The 23,614-nt window shown below is 37.2% G+C and overlaps 1 protein-coding gene across 14 annotated transcripts in view; it reads left to right on the plus strand.

The window, feature by feature from the left end:
* dlg3 (discs, large homolog 3 (Drosophila)) overlaps positions 1-23,614 on the plus strand; it is an 86,332-nt gene that overhangs the window by 59,663 nt on the left and 3,055 nt on the right. For 7 of the 14 annotated variants that reach the window (XM_042738421.1, XM_042738433.1, XM_042738422.1 and 4 more), the window contains 13 exons: positions 5,434-5,590; positions 6,783-6,885; positions 13,300-13,414; positions 16,279-16,455; positions 16,559-16,634; positions 18,207-18,236; positions 19,106-19,205; positions 21,372-21,413; positions 21,648-21,698; positions 22,361-22,462; positions 22,572-22,744; positions 22,880-22,989; positions 23,506-23,597. In XM_042738421.1, coding sequence (XP_042594355.1) covers positions 5,434-5,590; positions 6,783-6,885; positions 13,300-13,414; positions 16,279-16,455; positions 16,559-16,634; positions 18,207-18,236; positions 19,106-19,205; positions 21,372-21,413; positions 21,648-21,698; positions 22,361-22,462; positions 22,572-22,744; positions 22,880-22,989; positions 23,506-23,597 — 1,328 coding nt within the window. Of the gene's footprint in view, positions 1-5,433; positions 5,591-6,782; positions 6,886-13,299; positions 13,415-16,278; positions 16,456-16,558; positions 16,635-18,206; positions 18,237-19,105; positions 19,206-19,681; positions 19,728-21,371; positions 21,414-21,647; positions 21,699-22,360; positions 22,463-22,571; positions 22,745-22,879; positions 22,990-23,505; positions 23,598-23,614 lie in introns of all 14 variants that reach the window. The other 7 variants (XM_042738431.1, XM_042738423.1, XM_042738432.1 and 4 more) reach the window with 3 other exon arrangements.

A 23,614-nucleotide genomic window follows, 5' to 3' on the forward strand; every position in this document is an offset into this window, starting at 1 on the left:
TATATATCACAGACACTATGCTTTTTTTATCCAGAGATCACTAGCAGCACCCATACAAGTGCATAGAAATGTGCTAAAAAACTAGACACAATATGAAGGATACTTGTTTATATGCAGAGCTATTCTTCCACAAGGATGTGTGTGTGATCATGAATGTATATAACAATTCTGTCCTCCTGTATGTGTATGTTTGTATGCTCATCATCAGCGTGTATAGTAGCATTACCGTAGGTGTGACTGAGGCAGTCACAAACAATTCATTATTCTCCAAACACATAAATACACACTCATGGAACCTTCCAACACAGGAATGTTTGGCTTCTGTTGCAGTTATGTAAATATAAACAGTAGGGCCTGCTCTTACCATAAATGTATTGGGAAGTGAGAGGCTGATTCTTGCAGTCAGACTACAAATGAATAGTGGCGCACATTCCTGAAGCTGTCATGATTCATTTGAATGGGGGAAAGCAGGCCACAAACACACACACACACACACACACACACACACACATTGGATGGTCTGCCAATGCCCATCACACACACAGATACACTTAGACGTTCTGTCATAATGTGCTGACATGAACACACACTCCCTTTGACATGCAGCCCAAACATACACACACACACACACACATACAGTATGAAGCACAATATTTAAACCTACGCAGGGCTAGGCCTACCAAAGTACATAAATAGTGTTCTACTATCCCACTTTTCTCTTCACTGTCCCAAAGTAAGCTGTCAAAGTAAGTCTGAACCTTATCACAATCACCCTGGAGGTCTTCCTAGAGGCTAATAAAAGTTGTTTACAGGCATATATACTTTGTGTTGGTGTACAGTGTCAGTTCACTCCTGGAGGACTCTGCCAGTGTGTGTGTGTGTGTGTGTGTGTGTGTATACATGACTGAGTCACAGGAGAGACTCAGATAGGCCCTCTGCCCATCTGTGCTTCCCCCACACTAGCATGGCGGTCACAGACACATTTAGATCCCTCCATCTGACCCAGTACACACTAACGGCCTCTTGGCTTCTCTACCAGCTGAATACATTATGGAGATTTGGGGGAGATCTCCCACCCACCATTCGGATTTCAGAACACAACCGGCCATGCCGCCAGTCTTACAGGCTAATGACAATCTGCTCGCACACTCATGCTCACAAATGACGGACACGCATTTAGAAATGCTTACAAAGCCAGACAGACATAGAGATGTGTATAAACACACCATCTCAAATTTCCAATAGTTCAGGCCATTTCTGACCATGTTTGATTATGGTTTTCAGAAATGGCTTCCTTGTATGACTCAAGGAGTTTGTTTTTCCATTCAGTGCATTACATCACTTGGTGAGACTTGATGTATTTCATGACTAAAGAGTGCCACATGCACAACAGGGTGAATATGAAGTCGAATAAATATAGGTTGGGAATTTTGAGAAAAGAAAAAATGATTAGATGGAACTGTTTGCACAGAAAGTGCTGAAGGGTAGAGGTGCACCAACCATTTGTATGGTTTTAAAATTTAATTTAAATTTTTTGTCTTGCAAGTGAAACAGGGCACCATGGGAACGTTCATTGTTAAGATCAGTTACATGCAGGAGAGCAGCTGTGAACTTATTTTTTCACATAATCATCTAATAAATATATACAATTCAAAAGTTTGGGTTAATTGAGAATAACTTTTTTAAAGAAATGAATACTTTTATTGAGTAAGGATGCACTGAACTGATAAAAAGGCATTTATAATGTTACAAAATAATTGCAGTTTTTTTTAACGTTTCTATTAAAAGATCCTGATGGAAATGGCATGGTTTTCACAAATAAATAAATAAAATTTAAGCATATTTATGACCAAATTATCATATAAGAATGATTTCTGAATGATTTTTTATTTACATTTTTAAAAATTATTAAAATAGAAAAGTTGTTTAAATTTGTAATAATATTTGATAATATTGCTGTTTTTACTGTATATTTGATATTTGATCAAATAATGTTGCATTGGTGAGAGTAAGAGACTTTTTTCAAAAAACATTTTTTAAAAAAATCATTCAGAGTCCAAACTTTTAAGGTGTGAATTTATGTAATTTAATCTGTCTGCCATGTTATTTCAACCATTATTTCTAGTTAGAGGCTTTGTTAAATTTGGTTTATATGTAATAGGTTATGTTTGAAATACTTAGTAGTACATAAATTTGCACTCATTTACGCTGCAGGGTAACTTACAGCTGAAGCAACTATATACTGTAGTTGAGTAAATATAAGCATCTATTCCTCAGTACCATTGACAATTCAGAATCTAAATCTTTAAAACATCATTGTCAATAAAGCAATATGAGTGTCAAGCAATTTCATCATTTGTCATTATAGTTTATAATGTGCAAATAACAGACGGGATTCAATATGAATGAACAGGGGTACTTTTTGGCAGCTTTACTCAGTTACGCACCTGATTGTAAACTGTTGACACACTTGGTTTATTCTTAGCTGCTCGGAGAGGCTGAAAATATCTTGAACTTCTCTTGGCATGGAGTCAAATGGGACTGAAGTAGTGTGTTCTGAGGAAGAGATCGATGTTTTTTTACCCAGAGCTTTGAAAACGCAGAGAAAAGATGAAGAGAGAGCAGTCCATAGCAGCCATGAAAGCCATGAGCCTGTGATCTGGCCAAAGAGAATATGTTTTCCAGAGAGAATTATGTCTCTGCGTGTTTCCGGAGAACAGTATCCACTGTGTCCACCATTAATCACCCAACCAGAGCCAATTACTTAGAGCGGAAAGAGAAGCAGACAGACTGCACTGGGGCATTGCAACCCTATAAACCTCTGAGCCTTGTGGTCATCCTTCAATGAGGTCAGGAAATTTCATCCTGTGCCACAAAGTTGGGGTGGTGGTGGTAGCTGGAGAAGGAGTGACAACAATAAACACTCTACAAAAGTTGATATCCGCCATATCCACCTTGTTCTTAACATAAGAACAGGCATGGTCAATTGTGACTTGAATATTTGAGGCTTCTTGTGTCAATTTCTCTTTGTCATTTTATAGCTGTACAAAATAGCTCATTATGCTGCTTGATATTGCAAACAGGTATTTCTTTTATTATTCTAATGTATTTTCATAATGCAAACACACTGGTTACCCTCCACTTTGCAAAATAATAATATACAAAACAGACAACTTTTACTCTCTTAATGCACTTTTCGGTCTTATATTAACCAATTCATTTTTGCAAGTTATTGCAAAGAAAAACAAGTCTTTTTTTCGTTTTTAATTACAAAAAAAGAACTTCCTCTCTCTTCTGAAGCAACTTTCCTTGTGCACTGGCATCACTTAGGCCACATTAACTATTGCATAATGTTAACCAAATAAATAGCTTCTTAGACTTTGTTTCACATGCAGATACTCATTTACGAATAAGCTACTTTTCATGTGTTTTTGTGGATGTGTTATTATGTTGGAGGGTGGATGGTTGGAGTGGCTTGGTAAGAGTTAAGTCTTACCCTGTTGCTACAGGGGTGACTGCATGACAGGCGATGTGGTGCTGTTTCCCATCACTCCCCCTACACTTAGAGAAAGCACAAATATACACATACAGCATTCACCGCTGGTCTGGACTGAGTTACGAAGTCCTGGGATAATTTTCTTCATAACCTTACTGGGTAGCTAGCAGCAGGCACCATGTTCACTGTAAACATCTCGTCTTCCTTGCCAATGGTAAAGTCCAATGTAGAGAGACGAGGCCGGACAAGCATCACCCTCATGAACAGGTACAGTAGTTCCAGGTAGTGGTTTGAGTGAATGACTGTTTGCATCTGTTAACTGCTTTATCTTGTTGTGCACCAGGAAGCTGTGAATTGTACAGCTCTGCAATAGCAACATATTTGCTGTTCATTTCTTTATTTGCTTTGGTATAAAAGGTATGAATTTGAAATAAATTCTTAGTAATTTTTTTTTTTTAATAAAAGCATATGTTCACTTAATTTAGCACAAACATTCACTAGACCTAATAAGTGTTTGATGTAGACATTAATAACTGCCTTTAATGAACTCAGTTCACATAAAATCTGTTTCATATGCCTCTGTTTTCATTCATTTTATTACTTCTGATTATTATTTAATCAACCTGATCTTAGTGTTTAATCTTAGATCTTAGTGTTTAACAGGTCAATTATAATGTTTGTTTGTAAAGTATCAACCTCTACATTGCATGTTCAAAACAAGATAACCACATGAAATTCATTCTGGTTCCAGTATTCCCAGGTAATCAATCACAGATGTTTAGTGTGTGTGTGTGAGAGCATTTTCAATTTGTCAGCTTACAGCAGGGACAGACCATATTAGAGAGGAACTAAAAAAAAATAACATTGTGTACAAGAAATCCACCAGAGAGGCAGAAGGCAGGGAGGTGTTGTGCAGGCCATGGTTTTACAGTGTGTTATGTAATAAAAGGAGGTAAAAAGGTGATTAAAATCTGTTTACCACCTTCATTAAATTTATGGACATAAGGTTCTCAGTAAACTGATTCGCACTCCAGTACACCACATTCAGTTTGTATGTTCATTATGTATGTTTCATATATGGATAAAACACTTCCTAAAAGCATAAAGCATCCGCTCACATAAAAGTGCTGTTTTCAGCATCATAAAGCTGTACCATGGGCAACGGAGGTGGAATGGCTCATGTCAAGAGCCAGCCGAGTTCTGTGGTAGTACAGAATTCTAATGAGAAACATGCGTGCTGCACTGCTGAAAGCTGGGAGCTGTCACTACTAACGTGGATGTGTGTTGGATTTTAGGGAACTGGTTTTCGTGTGTTATTCTGCAGTACATTTAGAAAGGGTTTTTGATGGCCACTGAATGTCGTTGAGTCTTGCTGGTGTGCCAGATCTGGGCAGTCTGGAATGCCTCTCTGCCTGCAGATGAATCATGGCTGCTAAAACAGTACCGCAGTCCTGCACAAGGCAGGGATGAGCTCAATGTGTGAACGTGTTTTGTGCCCGAGTGAGAAAGTGTGTTCGTTATCAGTGTGTATGTGTTAGCGCTGATTTCTGGAACAAATCTGGAGCACTTGCTGTTTAGCTTTGTTGTGGACGAAAGTTTGCCAGTCTCCTCTAGTTGTGACTAGAGCATTGTGTGCTCTCATGAATCTGTTCATCTCGATTTCCACTCTCTGTAAATGGGCTAGACTGAAACATTAGCATTGTTCCTTTGACCAATTAAGCATTCTCATTCTTTCTTGCTGCAGTCTGGGATGAATTAAGCTTTGTGAATATTTTTGAAACATGTCTAAAAACCGCCCCACTCTCAAACTTCTTAATGTGGTTTTTCCTCTATATTTCTTTTTTTATTGCACATACATGTCTGTCTTTCATCCTCTCCCTGCTGCTGTGGTGATCTGAGTCCATCATGATCTCTGACTCTGTCGTTCTGCTTGGCAGGGAGCCGCGGAAGATCCTGCTGCACAAGGGTTCCACAGGTTTGGGATTCAACATTGTGGGCGGCGAGGATGGAGAGGGCATCTTCGTGTCTTTCATCTTGGCAGGTGGGCCAGCCGACCTGAGCGGAGAGCTGAGGAGAGGAGACCGCATCCTGTCGGTCAGTAACTGTCCATGACACTCGTGTTCAAATAGTGAAGATGGACAGCATTAAAATTACAAGACGTGTCTTGTAAAGTTTCTTATTTGGAAGCCATTTTCCACCATAGAATAAAAAAAAATTAAAGGGCAATATTTTATCTCCCGATTCTGACTTTTACATTTTTTATCCCGTGGTGGAAACCAGCTTCCAAAGTCTTATGTTCACCAAGGCTGCATTTATTTAATCAAACATACAATAAAAACAGAAATATTGTGAAATATTATTACAATTTAAAATAACTTTTAATTTTAATATATATTTTATACATATGTGACCATGGACCACAAAACCAGTCATAAGGGTCTTTTTTAAAATTGGTTTGTTAGGATAGGACCATATTTGGCTGAGATACAAATATTAGAAAATCAGGAATCTGAGGGTGCAAAAAAATCTAGATATTGAGAAAATCACCTTTAAAGTTGTCCAAATGAAGTTCTTAGCATGGCATAGTACTAATCAAAAATTAAGTTTTGATATATTTACAGTAGGAAATTTACAAAATATCTTCATGGAAAATTATCTTTACTTAATATCCTAACAATTTTTGGCATAAAAGAAAAATCAATAATTTTGACCCATACAATATATTGTTGGCTATTGCTACAAATACCCATGCTAGTTATGACTGGTTTTGTGAACCAGGGTCTCATATTTTATCAATTGTAATTATACCTGTGATCGCAAAGCTCCAGTCTTCCAGTCTTCAGTTTCATATGATCCTTCTGAAATCATTCTAATATGCTGATTTGCTGTTTAAGAACTATTTGTTATTATTAATAAATATTATTGTTATATATTAAGTTTTGCTTAATATTTTTGTGGAAACCTAATTTTTTTTTCAGGATTCTTTGATGAATAGAAAGAACAGTATTGATTTACTCCCACTTTCAATCAATATATAATGCATCCTTGGTGAATAAAAGTATATTAATTTCTTTACAAAAAAAAAGTCGTACTGACCACAGCCATATATATTCTTCAGTGTATAATATATGGAAAGAAAGAGGAATGTATTTTTTCATGATTCCTAATACAATCTGCTCTTTAAATTGGTATGAAGTCTTAGAGCTGGCATTGCATCATGTGATATGCGTGAGTGTGTGGCGTGTGGGGGTTGTTGTTTTAATCTGTTACCATGGTATTGTCCCAGGTGAATGGTGTAAACCTGCGCAATGCTACCCATGAGCAGGCTGCTGCTGCACTGAAGAGGGCTGGACAGACGGTGACCATCATTGCCCAGTACAGACCAGAAGGTAGAGTGGCTTTTTCAGTGTATATCAATGATGTTTGTCACTGCAACAGAAACTGTGCTCCCTAGAGGACAATGCATGAGATTAACAATGACAAGAGATTTGAGCTGATGCATGCAAGTTAGCTTTTTATAGGGTCTTTAAATATGCAATGATTCATTAAGAGCAATAAATCATTTAAAGTGTGATTCTAAGAAAAGATCACCTTTATACTTAGAAATATTATGTAAGATTATTGCATCAAGACCCCAAACCGCTCTCGCTTTCTTCACACACCCATGTGTGCCTGTTGTGGCTTGCCTGCTTCTGTAATCACTCCCATCACAGCCGCATACTACTGCATGTCCCTTTAAGAAAGGTGAACTACTTAGCCTCGCCTAGTTTTATGAGAAAGAATCCTTATTTGCAAATGAGGACATTCAGTGACTGATGATTGGTTGACTTTTGTAGAATTAAGGTGGCAGATTTTTGTTTGACATACTCTGCTCAGTAAAGTGTTCAATAATAAAGCTTTATCCAGAACTATGCATGGAAACAACGTGACTGCGTTAAAGTTTCTTGGAAATCACTGGAATGAATCATTATTTGAGTCGAATCTTTTTTAAATAATTACTTGAACTGGTTCACAATAAGCCATTCATTGCAGCAAATGATATTTAGATTCTAAATATATTTTTATAAGATGAGTTACAGCTGCAACAAATTGAACTAGGAGTCTTGGATTATGGAAAAGTGTTTATAGCCTATTATTACATTTATTTACGAAACTAATCGGAAATAGGCCTGTGTGTGGCTTGATTGGTACGTTTTAATGTGTCACCGGGTGACAGGAACCGTGCGATGACGTAAAAGAATCACTGAATCTGGTTCTTTGAAAGGAACTGTTCAAAAGAACCGATTCACGGAAATGATTCAGACTTCCCAAAACTACTGTAGTTCCCTCTCTTGAATGAAAGTACTGGGGTTAAACTGTGCCAGAAGTGGGAGGGATCAACCTGAGAGGAAAAGAAGAGGGGGGAAAGAACTAAATGGACTGAAAACCTCAGAGTGGAGGAAGAGCCCGACTTTACCGCTTGAAAGATTATTTTCGGCGTTTCATCTGCTGGATCACAAGAGAGTCTCTCTGACAGGAGATATGGAGTAAGCGCGCGCTGGTCGCGTGAGCGGGACGGACTGAAATCCCGCGTTTCGAGCGCGAATGAGACTCGGTTTTAAAGAAGAAGGTGCCGCTGTTGGAATGGGAGGAGCGAAGCGGGACAGACCGAAACATTTTCATTAAACTCTTTACTATTTATTTACCTTTCGTGTCGATTCGAAACGTAAGAAAACGACATTTTCCCTCCTCACGCCGATGTGCGGCATTCGCTAGTTTATTCTTCATTGTTTAACTCGTTTTATCTGAACGTTACCTAAAATGTCTTTGGAGTGAGCTGGACAACGAGAGGTTGAGCTGAACACAGCACTTTAGACGCCGCCGGGTAAGATCACCTCAACTCATATTCATAGAGTATTTTCAGGAAATATCTGTGTAAAGTATGGAAAACACAGTGTGGTTTTATTATACGTTAAACTGGCAGTAGAATAGCTTTATGTGCTTCAGTATGCTATGCTGAAAAGGGAAAGCGTCGTTGTTTGTGTCCACAATGGATATCTGTTGTCTCGAGTTACATGTTCAACACAATGTAGTGCGTTTAAAGATTAATAAAAGTCACGAAAATAACTTTATGAAGCTGTTCAGCCGTTGGGCTGACGTCATGAATGTTGTTTCTAGTCAAATACTATAGAACACCTCTCTCAATGTCTTACTGTTTGCTCGAGGATTTCGAGAAATGTTTTATATTCAAACCATAAACACGACAAAAGGCAACAGTAAGTCATTCAGTGCTTCATATTTTATATTATCATAAGCAATATAGTGCTTTCATTCAGTAAGAAGAGTAGGGTAGTTCTACTTTGAACTTCAGTTCTGTCATGATCCGGTGTTCGGCATATTTGCTCTTTGAGGCCTGACGTTTCTTCGTCATATTTGTTCAATACTTTATTTTATGGAGCAGGTGCAGGGAAGGGCCCATTCAGGAAGTCACTTAACTTAAAATTGCTAAACATTACTGTCATTTTTTTTTAGTTCAGTGGAAACTACAACACAAAACTTTGTAATATTGTTTATATTATTTATGTTAAATGTTTTGCTGTTGCTTTATTACGATTTGACACTTTCAAATAATCTCTCTAGACCAGAAAGATGATGTGTCAAAGATGGTGTTAACTAGCTGTAAACACTAATCAGAAAACCTGGATACATTTGACTGGCACAGACGATAGGAAATCAATTATAATCCTTGACAAGATTTGAAGTGCATTAATAACCACTGTAACTAATATTTAGTATGTCAGTGCATAGTTCATTCTCTGGTGTCTATGTGAGCAATGACAGGAATGTTGCAGTGTAAGTTATCTGTTTCGGCACGCTCTCCCCCATATTCCTCCTTAGTCAGACGTTCCTGGAGTATAAATGACCTGCCTCTCCCTCCCAAGGGCTCTTACGTCTACATAGAAATAGAAGTGACACATTAATTTGTGCCAGAATAGCTCATTGAATTAGGTGGGAACCAGAAATATGAGAGACATTATGGCTTCTTACTTGAGTGTGTGTAAGAAAGGGACAGAGTCTATTTGTAGACTGGCTTCTGTTAAAATTTGAACTCCTCTTGTCATACATTAACTTTAGGGGACAGTGATTGAACTTGAACTGTGAAGCATTTGTTTCTAGCAGGGACAAACATTCACAAAACATTTTTTTCTTATTTGGCCTTGCATTCCACATTAAGCACATAAATTACACCTTAGATATTTTAAACCATTAAAAGGAAATTTGCCCTATATATTTTCAAATTTCATGCTATTGATCTGATTGCAAACTTATTGCATATTTAAAATAGTTTTTTGACCTTGTACTTTTTAATGAATGTTATAAATCAATCTGGCGTTGAAATGACAGACTTTTTCAGTCTCCACTTAACGCCACCCCTTTCTTACAATCAGCTGTAACCTCACATTCAGATCTGCCTTCATCCAAACAACAACCAATGAGTAGATTGAAGTCCCCAGTCTGCATTTGCTTTTCTTTTCGATAATTCATTTAACTTGAATGTACGTGACGATGCAGAAAAGATTGTCACTACTTCAGGTTCCATCTTTTTTATCTAATCAATACATAATGCACTGGACACTAGAGCAACCAAAACTTGTTCATTTGCAAAATAGCTGTTATAGCTCCATGTAAAAAAAAAAAAAAATTAAAGAATCTGGACACCAAAATAAGGATGAAAACTCAAAAAAAACACTTTTTCTACATGTTTTTGTTTTTTTGGCATAATAAAATAATTGTTTCATGCAGTTTATTTTTATTATTATTATTATTATTTTTAGATATGTATAGTATATCTATTTTATATTATTTATATATATATATATATATATATATATATATATATATATATATATATATATATATATATATATATATATATTAGGGATGTAGTCTGAACTATACTGGCTACTGACTGATATTATTTATTTATTTATTTTTATGAGTATTGGTTGTATATCAACCAGTAGTGGTCGGCTAATGCTCACTTATGGTAATCTTCAAAAACTAATAATTTAATGACACTGTTAAATCTAAACTTTAGCAAATCACACAAAGAAATATGCATTTTTTTCACACTGTACATCATTATACTAAAATGTCTTTTCGCATGGAATTGTGAGAAGTTACATATTGCTCATTAATCAAATCAGATAAAATAATCAGAAACGGTTTGTGGTACTAACTTGCATGCCTGTTAAGAGGGCTGTACTAATCATAACCTAGTCCCTATACCAGACCTGCCAACCTGTACGCATTTTGCGTAGCGGCTACGCATTTTGACCTCAAAGTACGCTGGTACGATTTGTCACCCTAAACTACGCAAAAATCTAGTTTACGCCTCTGTCCACGCGCAGTATTCAAAACAAGCAACAGAAAAAGATGAAGAGTTAAACCAATCATAGCGTCTTTTGTTTGTTTTGCATTTAAATAATTCCTGAGTTTTATTTCTCTCCTAGAAGCCTATAGTTTATGGTTTCCGTACAAAGGGGTTCGCGCGCGCGCCACGTCAGATGCTCTGACAGAAAGGCTGTGTGAGGGTGACAGAGACGCGCTGTTTAATGTGTTTGAGATGTGCTGTTTTCCTTCATGCATAACTTGCATTTCACAGGTATATTCTGCATCTGTAAATGTTAAAAACCAATGGAAATATTTCTAATTTTTGCTGTCAGAAGTGCATAAGCTTCTGCTTTAGCGATTCTCCGCTAATCTCCACAGACTTCATTTAGAACGAGCGCCGCAGCGCGCATGCACGCCATCAGACAGAGCTCAATGAAATAGGAGCGCAATAACTCTTGACTAAAATATACATTTTGCTGAATATTTGTAGTTGGACATTAAATATGACGTAGAATTTTAAACCTATAAGTAAGTGTATTTGTATGATAGCAACTGTAAAGTGTAATGGGGTAATCAAAATAGCCTTTTTTACTCAATTAGTCTTCTGCTTTAAATTTTTTGTTGTTGTTGTTTTTAGATTGCAATGTTACAGTGTAATGTGATTTTAACCGTTTTTTTGCACATAATAGCTATATGCCTACATGCTTACATTCACTTTATTTGGTTAAATCCAAATACAAAAATACCGAGATATATAGGCTACCGTATACCGCAGATCAGCCAAAAAATACAGAGATATGAATTTTTGCTCATATCGCCCAGCCCTATACAGAAGTGTACTGAAGTTTTAATTAAAGTGTGCTGTAGTTTTTTTCTCTTTTTTTTTTTAATGGCATAAAAAACCACTAAATAGCAAAAAATAACTAAACAGTTAAGGGTAAACAGTAAAAAACAGTAAACTGTAAACACCCACCCCCCCCACCCCCCACGCTGATGTTACTCAAAAAATTTTTCCAAGGTTGGCAGGTCTGATAACCTAGTCCCTATACATGCTTTTCACGTTAAAAGCACATGGCTGCAATATTATATAACTGCATTGACAAAGAGGCAGCCTGCAGCCAATCCCCACTCCCAAAAAATAAAAGCCCTGCACATAATGAAGGCAAGTGAGGCCATGTGAGTGTGAGGCAGAGCTGGCCCAGATTCTCCCCAGATTTTGTGTTGACGGGTCACAACGAAGACCTTGCGCTTTAGCATTAGCCTTTGAATGTTGTGAACTGTGTCTGACAGGCTGAGAGGACCCAGCTGTCTGTTTCGTCTGTCATATGTGTATTGTATTACCCGTAGAGTGTCTGACCAGTGGGGTGAATTTACTTTCTGCTTTATTCTTTATCAGATGAGTGCAGTGGATTTGAAGCTACTGATGTTGAATACTAAGCTTTATTTTGCAAACAAGTTTCTTTTTTAATGCAGTACATTTAGCTTCTCTTTTTTTGCTTTACTAGTTTTTTAAGAAGTTTGTCAAGCCATTTCCTTCCACCTCTCTGCTGGAGTGTTCCCCTGGTTACAGGCAGGTGGTGTCAGGTTACTTTACCTTGCCCTGTCATTCCAGCATGTTGTTAACCCGTTTGTGATAGACAGGGCGTTTACAGAAGAGCTCCCTGCAGGCGCAGTTTCTGCTGACAATGAAGTCCAAGTTTCGACTTTGCTTTGAGCTTTAGACTTGGAGTTACTTCCATTATGAGTTTTCAGGTTCTCATATTCTCATAAAAATTGGAATTCCTGCCTCAGGTTCTGTTTTTTGGAAGATTTGGAAAGTAGACTTTTGATCCTTGGATACAATGTTACGGAGCAGGTTAAAAATCATAAAGTCTTTGTTATGGATGATCTATATTGGACTTACAAGGTAAATCCCAGTGCTTAGGAAAACAATAGTCTTTCCTTGGCTATGTGCTACCCTTGTTTGCTTGTGCATTTCAGTGTGTAATTCTGTTGCTAAGCTTGTGAGTTGCCTGACCACACTGCAGCAGAGGTGTACACATTTTATTAAAAGTCCGCCGAACAATCAGCCATCATGCTTCAGTGCTGCTCCCTAAAACGAGAGCCTTGTTCACTGTGAATAATTATTAAGGGCCCGACGTTTGTTGGAGGTTTTCATTCCTTTATACTGAATACGAATAGTGCATGTTCTACTTAATTAATATGCATAATTAATTATCTGGCAGGAGATATTAGCGTATAGCTCATGCAGATACATGATTAATATCCATCTGTTCTCCAGGTCATTAATCAGTTCTCAATAAGCTGCTGAGCTTTCCTTCTCTGCCCTGCGCTACAAGCACCTCCACTCATAAGACCTGGAGCAAAGCCCGGAATATCACTGTAAATATAGGTGTTGCTGATGGATTGTGTGCCTTGTCTCTTTCCAGAATACAGTCGTTTTGAGTCCAAGATCCACGACTTGAGGGAGCAGATGATGAACAGCAGCATGAGCTCTGGCTCTGGCTCCCTCCGCACCAGTGAGAAACGCTCCCTCTACGTCAGGTATCTTAATATTTATAAGAGTGCTTTTTCAAACCGAGGAATCTTCTTGTCGATCAAACAGAGTCAATACAAGTAAAATTCTAGTTAAAATAGTCAAGGCATGTTTTCAGCAGAGTATCAGTTTTCTTGCATTTAATACCAGTGAGCAACCATTTTTTGCTAAAAAGTGTCCAATTATACATTTTTGTCGTCAACACATGTAGTTTTGTTTGCAGTGGAATTTAAAGCTTTTTAAAAACTGAAATAATTTTTGTTGTACAAAGATATCCTAAAATGCCAGGATAATATTATTGGTATTCTTGGGAGATATTTGATTTGATAATTCTTCCCTGAATAGTTTCACCAGTGTTTACAACTTTATGGTAAGTATTCCATACTTATTCAGCCAGATTAATTGAAGTGTTCACTGTAAATAGGTTTAGGATTCATGGGAGTATAACCAGTGTCTCTGGACATGGCAGTGGGAAGAAAATTATTTCAAAATTACAATGAAAAATTGTGCAAATGGTATAGAAAGGACCAAGGGAATCTACAAAACAAATCCAAGTTCACAAGGTGCAACAGTCTGTAACCATCTGTCACCCTCTGAATGAAAATGGTCTTCATGGTAGAAAATGCAAGAAGACTCTTGTTTTGGTGTGTTTTGCCTCTGGCACTGGATACCTTGAACCTGTGCATGGCATCATAAAATCAGAGGTCAATTAAGTCATTTTAGAGCAGAACATTCAGCCTTGTGTTAGAGATCTGTAACCAAGTCATATGTCCTGAGTTCTCCTGCAGGATAATGAGCCAAAACAGGCCTCAATAAACACTTAAGAATAGTTGAAAATAAACTCTGAAGCCTTCTGAAGTGGCCTTATGATCTGAAACTAACTGTTGGGAGAAGCACCCATCAAACCTGAGAGAATGGAGCAATTTGCCCACAATGAATGGGCAAAACCACCAGCCATTGATTAGGTTTAATGACAGGATCTCATATTAAAAAGAAGTTGACATTTTGATATTTTCTAAAGAAATTATATCAATGTCTGATAATAGTTTTAATTTTCCATAGTGTGCAGTAAGTATAGTTATGTGCATAATAAATATATAATCCACCTAATTTATGTTTGCCCTCCTGACAATGGCTTGTACCTAAGGTGAGCTGTGCTTAACGCAGCGTTCAGCTGCTGCGGGTTTATGAGTCATCTGACCACACGTGTTAATGTTAAGTGTGAAATCTCAAGGTGTTTTCACATTCCTACAAATGCAGTGATGAGATAAAAGTGTGTCAGAATGGTACAGGCATGTCACTCAGTGCTGATCCCACACTGCACTGCTCCATCTTAAAACAGAGGCCTGATGTTTTTCTCAATTTAGCTGTGTAGCAAACTATGTGTGTGTGTCTCGGTGGGCTTGTAATTAGTGTGTCCTAGGAGAAAGGTATGTAGAAAAACAGGAAGACTTGCTCCACTGGGTTTCCTCCTTTCATTTAGATTTACCTGTCTGACAAGGTAAAAACATTCAGCTTAGAACACAATGCCTGACTGTGTTTCTATACTCAACGTCATCTACCATCTGTTTTTTCTCTCAGGATTTTATGTGGATCTTCTATCACTATTGAGCCCCTCTGTGCTTAACCTCATGTTAATCCGGGGGACTGACTGTGCAGGGATGTAGCAATGATAAGAAAAATGGGGGGACATTTGCCCAATTATTCAGCAAGGACACATTCAATTGATCAAGTGATGATGACTTTAAAAATGTTACAAAACATTTATAATGCTATAAAATATTTAAATTTAAAGTAAATGCTTTTCTTTTGTACTTTGTATTCATCAAAGAATATAAAGGCCTCGTTTATACTGCAGGTCTTGATGCCCAATTCTAATTTGTTGCCTATATCCGAAGTTTTTTGGCTGTACGTTTACACATTCTTTCAATTGTGACCCATATCCGATTCATGTGTTTACACTTGCCATATGAAACGTCACATGAGAATAATGTGACTTGTGCTGACAAAACGAGTCACAATGAGCAATTAAAAAAAAAAAAACTGGGAAAAATAAATTATCCATTAAAAGACCTTCAAAATGATTTAGGATTTGTTGGAATCCGACAAAAAATGAATGAGTCACACCCATTTGCATGCATGCGTTTTTTTTCCCATTTACACTGTCATAGAACAGATCCGATCTGTGTCACATATGAGCAAAAAATCTGAATTAGGTCACATTTAACTGGCAGTGTAAACAATACCAAAATGCATCACTGTTTCCACAAAATATTTCCACAAAAATATTAGGCATCACAACTGCTTTCAACTCTGATAATAAGAAATGTTTCTTAAGCATGAAATCAGTATATTAGAATGATTTCTGAAGGATCATATGATGCTGAAGACTGAGTGGTGGTTGCTAAAAATTCAGTTTTGCCATCACTGCAATAAATTGCATTATAAAAATATAAAAATATTCTTTTAAATTGTGATAAAACTTAACAGTTACTGTTTTGTTTATTTTTTTCTCAACTACGCGCAGCCTTGTTGAGTGTAAAAGAGTTTTAAAAACAATCAAAAACTTCCGAACAGTGCTGTAAATTTAAAATTAATCTTGCAAAGTGTGGAAGGATGTACATGTTTTTTAAAGTGGTTGCTATGACTTTGGTAGGAAGTGTGTTGTAAGTTGCTTTTAATGAGAGAGCATCTACTAAACAAATTTAAACAACAAATAGGTGCAGATGTCCATTGATGTACTGTTGTCTGTGTATGTGTATTTACACACCCATCATTTAATCAAACACAACAGATGTTTTACAATGAATCCTGAATACCCACTCTTCCAGCACACTGTTGATGTATGTATTGTTTCGTTTGGTTTTCCCAGGGCTCTTTTTGACTACGACAGGACAAGGGACAGTTGCCTCCCTAGCCAGGGCTTGAGTTTCTCCTATGGTGACATCCTGCATGTCATCAATGCCTCCGATGATGAGTGGTGGCAGGCACGGCTGGTTACACCCCATGGGGAGAGTGAGCAAATTGGGGTCATACCAAGCAAGAAAAGGTACAGTACTGCCAACAAGCCCAGACAGAATCAAAGCATTTGCCCTGTAGTAATGGAGTGTGTTCATTGCCAATTATACAAAAATTGTTTTTTTAATCCACAGGGTGGAAAAGAAAGAGCGTGCACGGTTAAAAACGGTCAAGTTCCACGCAAGGACGGGCATGATTGAGTCCAACAGGGTGAGTGAGTCGTCGTCCTCCTCCTGTGAACGGCTCATGGGAGCTGCCCCACTTCCCCTGAGTGTGGGAATTGGTGGCTTCTCATAGTATCCTGAAGGCTCCTGTTACTGAGCATCTCATTTCTCACAGCCACACAAACAAAAGCGTACAATTACAAACATGCACTGTGCCATCATAATCAGCTATGATGGTTAGATCAATTCTTCTCAGTTCTGGTCCTGGAGGGCCCCCAAAACTTCACATTTCTGATGTTTCCCTCAAATGATTCTACTTCTCTGCTCATTAGTAAAGTGCTCTATAGCCCTATTTGGATGGGACTAGTTTTCTAAACTACGTTTGAGTTTCGATTCTCATCACTGATGTCTGTGATTTTCATGTACCAATTCAGACGGGACTAGTATATCCGTTTATAACAGAGGTGGGAGGGTCAATATTGTACACCTGGGCGTTGCAGAGATAACGTGCTCTGTATGCGTGCATTGTGTGTAGTTATTTGGATTGATTACCATTAGTAACCAGTTTTACTATAAATACCATAGTTCAGCTATGGCTAGTATAGCAAAGCCGTGGTTAATTTTCGTAAAAGTACATATGTAATTGAGTGCATTAATGAAGCGGAGTTATCTTACCTGACTGATATTACAGCAGCCAGTCTTGACAGATTACATAATCTGGCTCTTGATTTAATTTTTTTTATTTCTGTGTCTGAAGGCAAACATAAAAAAAAAATGTGCGCATTAGTAAGACCATCTACGGCAGGGGTGTGAAACTTCACTGGTTTCACAATGCGATCTGATTATGATTATCAGGATTAGATTCAGTATCACAGTGCATCACGATTATATCAAATTTATTTATTTATTTATTACTGCAATTTCGTATCATAAAAGTATTCAGAGATGCAAGTGCATTTAACTGCAGCCGAAATCATGCTTCAGGACAACAAATCCGATAGGCTCTAGCGCACATGTGCCACTATAAACTTGTTTTTTCCAAAAATGTGCCCAGATCTGGAAGTTAAAAATAGTGGGTACATTTTTTTTTAATACTGGCGTGATAAGCACGTATGCTAATGACGTCAGTAGGCTATAATCAATTACAGTCTATTACTGCATTGATGCAATGAAACACCCCTATTCTACGGTTGTTCACATTGGCTAAAACACAAGATAATGTGTTGTGGAAAAAACATTGTCAGCAATCACAGACATTAGCATTCGAACGGGATTAATTTTCTCAGAGAATCACAGAGTTTGCTGAAATACAGTAGGTAATTTGCTCTGGAATTATTACAGAGGTTGTGTGAGAAAAACACAGACGTGGCAGATTCAGAGAGGATTAAATCGCAAAGTATGTCTGTGAAACAAATTTCTCTAACGATTCCCTGTAAAACAGTCCCGTCCGAATAGGGCTTATGACCTGAATTGATTGTTGGGGACCCTCTAGAATCAGGATTGAGAAATACTTTATTGTATCTTAAAAGGGTAGTTCACCCGAAAATAACAGTTGTCATTTATTTACCTTCATGTTATTACAAACATGTATGATTTTCTTTCTTTCATTAAACACAAGGAGATGTTTGGCAGAATGAACGACATAAGGGTGAGTAAATAATGACCATATTTTATTTTTGGGTGAACTAAACTTTTAAGGGTGAAGTGTGTAATGGACGTGTCAGGATGCTCAAACAAACAGCAATGTTTTGAACGTGTGCAGTGTACTTTCTTTAAAAAAAAAATAAAAAAACCAAGTCTCAATATGGCATACTTGTACACTACTGTGCAAAAATAAGGTCAGTAAGATTTTTTTATTCAACAAGGACACATTAAATTGATCAAAAGTTAAAGTAAAGACATTTATAATGTTATAAAAGATTTCCATTTCAAATAAATGCTGTTCTTTCAAATTTTCTATTCAAATAATCCTAAAAAATATATATATAATTTTCACAGCTGTATTCGGCATTGATAATGAGAAGAAATGTTTCTTGAGCACAAAATCGGCATATTTGAATGGTTTCTGAAGGATCATGAAAAATCTTTCAGAGCCCAAACTTTTGAATGGTGGTGTAATCGACTATGCACATTTAACCGGAAGACAAAAGTTTTTTTTAACAAAAAAAATTGCACACTTCACTTTTACTTTTTAAATTGTATTTGTTTTGCCGCTGACACCCATGATTTTCTTCTGCAATTTGTGCAATGAAGATATTTTACATCTTTCATTGTTCTGTTATGTATTCCCTCTGTTACATTCACAGTTAAAACATCAAAACTTAAAATAAATTTAATTTAAATGTTGTTTAAATTCATTATCCCCACTTGTTTGTGCGACCATGTCATCTTTGGTTTTATTTCTGCATGCGTGCTGTGAATTACATTGAAACCCATTCTTGTGTTTGTTTGTTTTTGTTTGTGTGTTTGTTTCATTCCTCATCCCCATTCCCCCACCATTGGCTCGTGTCCACACAGTCAGTCAAAGTGAAGCGCAAAAAAAGCTTCAACCTATCACGCAAGTTCCCGTTTTACAAGAGCAAGGAGAATATAGTGCAGGAGTTGGTGGAGACTGAACGTGAGTATGAGCTTGTGACGAGGGCTCTGACTCTGTCCTTCATGCTTCATCCTGTCACTGTCACTCACCCTGGAGACTGCTTCTGATTGGCTCTTGACCTTTCTGTGAGGAAACAGAGCAAATCAGGGCCTCTCTGGCCTTTGTCTTGCTCTGAGGGGGACCTCAGCACTTCTCACAGGTGTGAGGCTGCACTAACACTCAAATGCTGTGCTAGAACATCCATCAGTGTCAGAGCTGTTTAGAGCTGCTCCCTTCAGCATTTGAACTTATAATTTTGTTACTGACGAATCTGCATGGGAAGGCCCTTAAATCACAAACGGACAACCCAGATCTTTCATCGCACAGCAAGGTGATGTTAGTATTGCTTCATCCCTCGAGAGTGCAACACCTCTCTTCTCCCAGCCTCTCACTAACCTCTTTCTTCTTCCTTTCTGCTCTCTCTCTTTGTTCTTGCTTTCACCTGTCGGGACGCTCAGGACTTCCCAGGGTTAAGCGATGACTTTTATGGATCAAAGAGTTTGAGTAAGTGTGTGGTTCCTCTTGTCAAGCAGCTGTTCCCTGAGCTAACTGAACCGGCTGTGCCACACACCACACACATTTTATTCTTTCTTTCTGTTTCTCTTTCTCACCTTAATAGTCATCTGCTTTTTGAAAGTACACATTATTTGACGTTCGCAACTCATTTTAGTGACACATTTCAGAATGAAATAAGATGTTTAGCATCTAAAATGTAGGACTTGATTATATCCATCAAGTGTCTATTAAAAGGTGGGAAAGTGGGTATAACGTACCAATATAAAGCCAGGCCTAATGTGAGTTTTCATGCTTAAAAAGAGAGTTATCATTTTTGTTAACTTTATCCAATAATGTGTATGGCCTACATGAAAACAAAGCAATTACAAGTACAAATTATTACATTTTGAAAGATGTTACCCTGTAAACAGTTTGAGTCTTGGACAAAAATAAATAATAAAAATCTTAAAATAAATAGCCTTTTTTTGGTATATTTGAACCGTCAGCCTTTTATGGCTCATACAGTAGATATAGTGAAAATAGGGAGCTCATTCACGAGGAAGAAAATATGTCAAAATAATGCAATTTGGTGCTGATGCTGATATTTATGGCCAAAAAGGCAAGATAAAAATTCTGATAGCTTATAATGTAAATCAATATCTTTATAACAGACTACTTGCAAAAAATATATAGTCACTTTCTCTCTCCTAATAATTTTAAGAGGATGATATTTGCTTAGTTTTATGATCAACGCTGTGAAGTTTTTATTGCATTTAAAATGTATAATGCAATGCAATACAATGATTGTGGGAGGTACAAATAAATGTTTCTTAAAAGCCTGGTTTATCATATTTCATTGTATCATATACATTGTAACATGGCTTTCCAAAAAAAAAAAAAAACTATTTATGTATAATAATGTAAACCTAAGTTGCTTCTGTCCAGTAAATGTTCATACTGAAAAATTACAAAAAAATATAACCGTTATTCTTATGTTTACTTTATAAAAATCAGTAAAGAATTCATAGCAAGGGACTCACAAACCATGACCTGAAAGGGACCATTTTTAAACACACAAATCATTCACATAAATATTTTTAAATCAGAGATCTGATTGCCATATGATACACTGAAGGGAGAGTGAATCCATGGTAGACCTCTTGAGGTCCCATACTGTCTTCAAAGCCAGCTCATACTGGGCTGGAGTGAGTTTGTGTTTAGTGTTTTTAATGTTTTAATCATGTTGTCATTGTATCTAAGGGATGTTTGTAATTTGATTCCTGTAAGGAATCCAACACTGGCTTGTTTACTTTGGCATGAGGGGCAGTATCACTGTCTTATGAACCGAACACTGGCAAGGTCATAGGAAACGCTCAGCACAGAATCTAAGATCACTAGGGTCGTAGGAAAAGGAAATACTTAATTTCCTATTGCTGCCTCATCCTACCATTTCCCTTCTAAGGAAACTGCGGCCATTTAAGTGCCCAAAAGTTCTTTCTGTTTGTTTTCCTCTCTTCACTCAGCCTTTTCTATTCCTGGCATGATGGTACGGGAGGGTGTATAGTTTCATTCCAGGCTGTACTGGATATACTCTTAATCTTACATATGGGCAAAAATGTGCATTTCTAAACTTCACTCATCTTATATCCACAGAATGCTTGACGTCCAACACCAGTGACAGTGAAAGCAGCTCCAGTAAGTGCCTCTAAACATCCATTTTGTGCTTACTGCATTAAATCTGTACCAATGTATTCTGCAGAGGTGCAGCATTCCATTGGATCAGTGTCATGCTATAAACCTTTATAGCTATGATCTATCACCTACAAGTTCATTCCAGTGGTATTTTAAGTGGATTGGTTTTGTATTGAATGATGATAATTAAAACCTTCATATTTCATATAGATATTTTTATCTTTTCTCATCATGCAGAGGGTCAGGAAGACACAATTCTATCATATGAGCCAGTAATTCGACAGGAGAGTAAGTATTCAGAATTTAATATTTTTTATAAGGTTGTAATTTAGTTTTACATGACAAATTCCCAGTCTCACTCTGACCCTTAATCCTGGGTTTCACTGCCCACATGCCAACACACAACAAATTCCAACGGTTATGTTTTTTGGATTAGTTGCTGCATTTTACATGCACAGTTATGATCTAGTTTTTGTGCGTTCAAGCTACAATCTACTTTTCTCTGCTCAAGCATACTGACACAAGTTGGTGTGTTTGTGTTTGTCGTAGCAGTGTGAACTGTCACAGTCAACACTGTTTTTGCATTAGGATTTCTATATGTAAATAACCTCTTTTTATGATGCCTTAATTTCTTAACATGAAGTGTATGTGCCATAGTTAAAGCTGTTTTTCATTAGGGTGGGTCAAGGTGTTGAATAAACAATTGTTGATATGCAAATATGAACATCATCCGATAATGTGACCATTTGTAAATTATGTGTTTGCAGTTTAGTTTTCTTAAATGGTCTAAGTGGACTGGGGAGGGAGCTTGTATTTAAAAAAAAAAAAAAAGAAGAAGAAGAAAGAAAGAAAAATCCTGTTTTCCGTTATATGTCCTCCATGAGGAAAGCCAAGAAATTATTCTAAAGGCTGGAAGTTTTTGACCAACATTGATTTGGCTTTCTTTTCAGTCCATTACACAAGGCCTGTGATTATCCTGGGTCCAATGAAGGACAGAGTAAACGATGACTTGATCTCAGAGTTTCCCCACAAGTTTGGATCCTGCGTCCCACGTGAGTGTAATAAGGAAAGGCCATGCTGGCTGCATGTACAACATCTTTATCATCAGATGTTTTAGCAGTTCTTGTAAAAGTAAAGCAAGACATACACACGTTTCTTCAGATACAACTCGTCCTCAGCGAGAGAATGAGATGGACGGCCAGGACTACCACTTTGTGGCTTCAAGGGAGCAAATGGAGAAGGACATTCAGGACAACAAATTTATCGAGGCCGGCCAGTTCAATGAGAATCTGTATGGGACCAGCATCCTGTCTGTCCGGGCAGTGGCTGAAAGGGTCAGTGACTCCCTAGTGTAAACATGCCAGAGGATCTGAACTCCTGTTTAATCCTTGAATATTTTCCCTGTGGCAATTACTGTGTGCAGTGAAAGTGAAACACGGGATGAAAGGGTTTCTTTAATCCTCTTGTAGGGAAAACACTGTATCCTGGATGTGTCTGGGAACGCCATAAAGCGACTGCAGCAAGCACAGCTCTATCCAATCGCCATTTTCATCAAGCCAAAATCTGTGGAGGCCCTAATGTAAGTTTAAGATTTTGTAAATTAAATCTATATACGACCGTTCAAAAGTTTGGTGTCATGTATATCATGTTTGTTGTTTTTGTTTTGTTTTTTCCATTAAAGATGTGTTAAATTTGAAGGTTCTATATTTTTGTTAGAAAATTTTTCAATTTCAAATAAATGCTGCTCTTTTGTTTTCCACAAAAAATTTAGCAGCACAACTGTTTGTAGTATTTATAATAAAAAGCAATGTTTCTTGAGCAGCAAATCAGCATATTGGAACGATTTCTGAAGGATCATGTGACACTAGAGTAGTGGCTTCTAAAAAAAACAAAATATTAAAAAAGACCATTTTAAATTGTAATAATATTTCACAAAGTTACTGTTTTTACTGTGTTTTTGTTCAAATAAATGCAGCCTTGGTGAACAAAAAATACTTTTAAACTTTTAAATGGTAGTTATCTACATTTTGTCTCATAATTCTGTGCATGTGCTTATTAATGTGAAATAAGTAATGCACTTCTTTGTGTTTATCAGGGAATTGAATAAGAGGCAGACATATGAGCAAGCCAATAAAGTCTTTGATAAGGCAATGAAGCTCGAACAAGAGTTTGGAGAGTATTTCACAGGTAACCCCCACCATCAT

This window comes from Cyprinus carpio, chromosome B14, assembly GCF_018340385.1.
Source record: "Cyprinus carpio isolate SPL01 chromosome B14, ASM1834038v1, whole genome shotgun sequence".
NCBI lineage: Eukaryota > Metazoa > Chordata > Actinopteri > Cypriniformes > Cyprinidae > Cyprinus > Cyprinus carpio.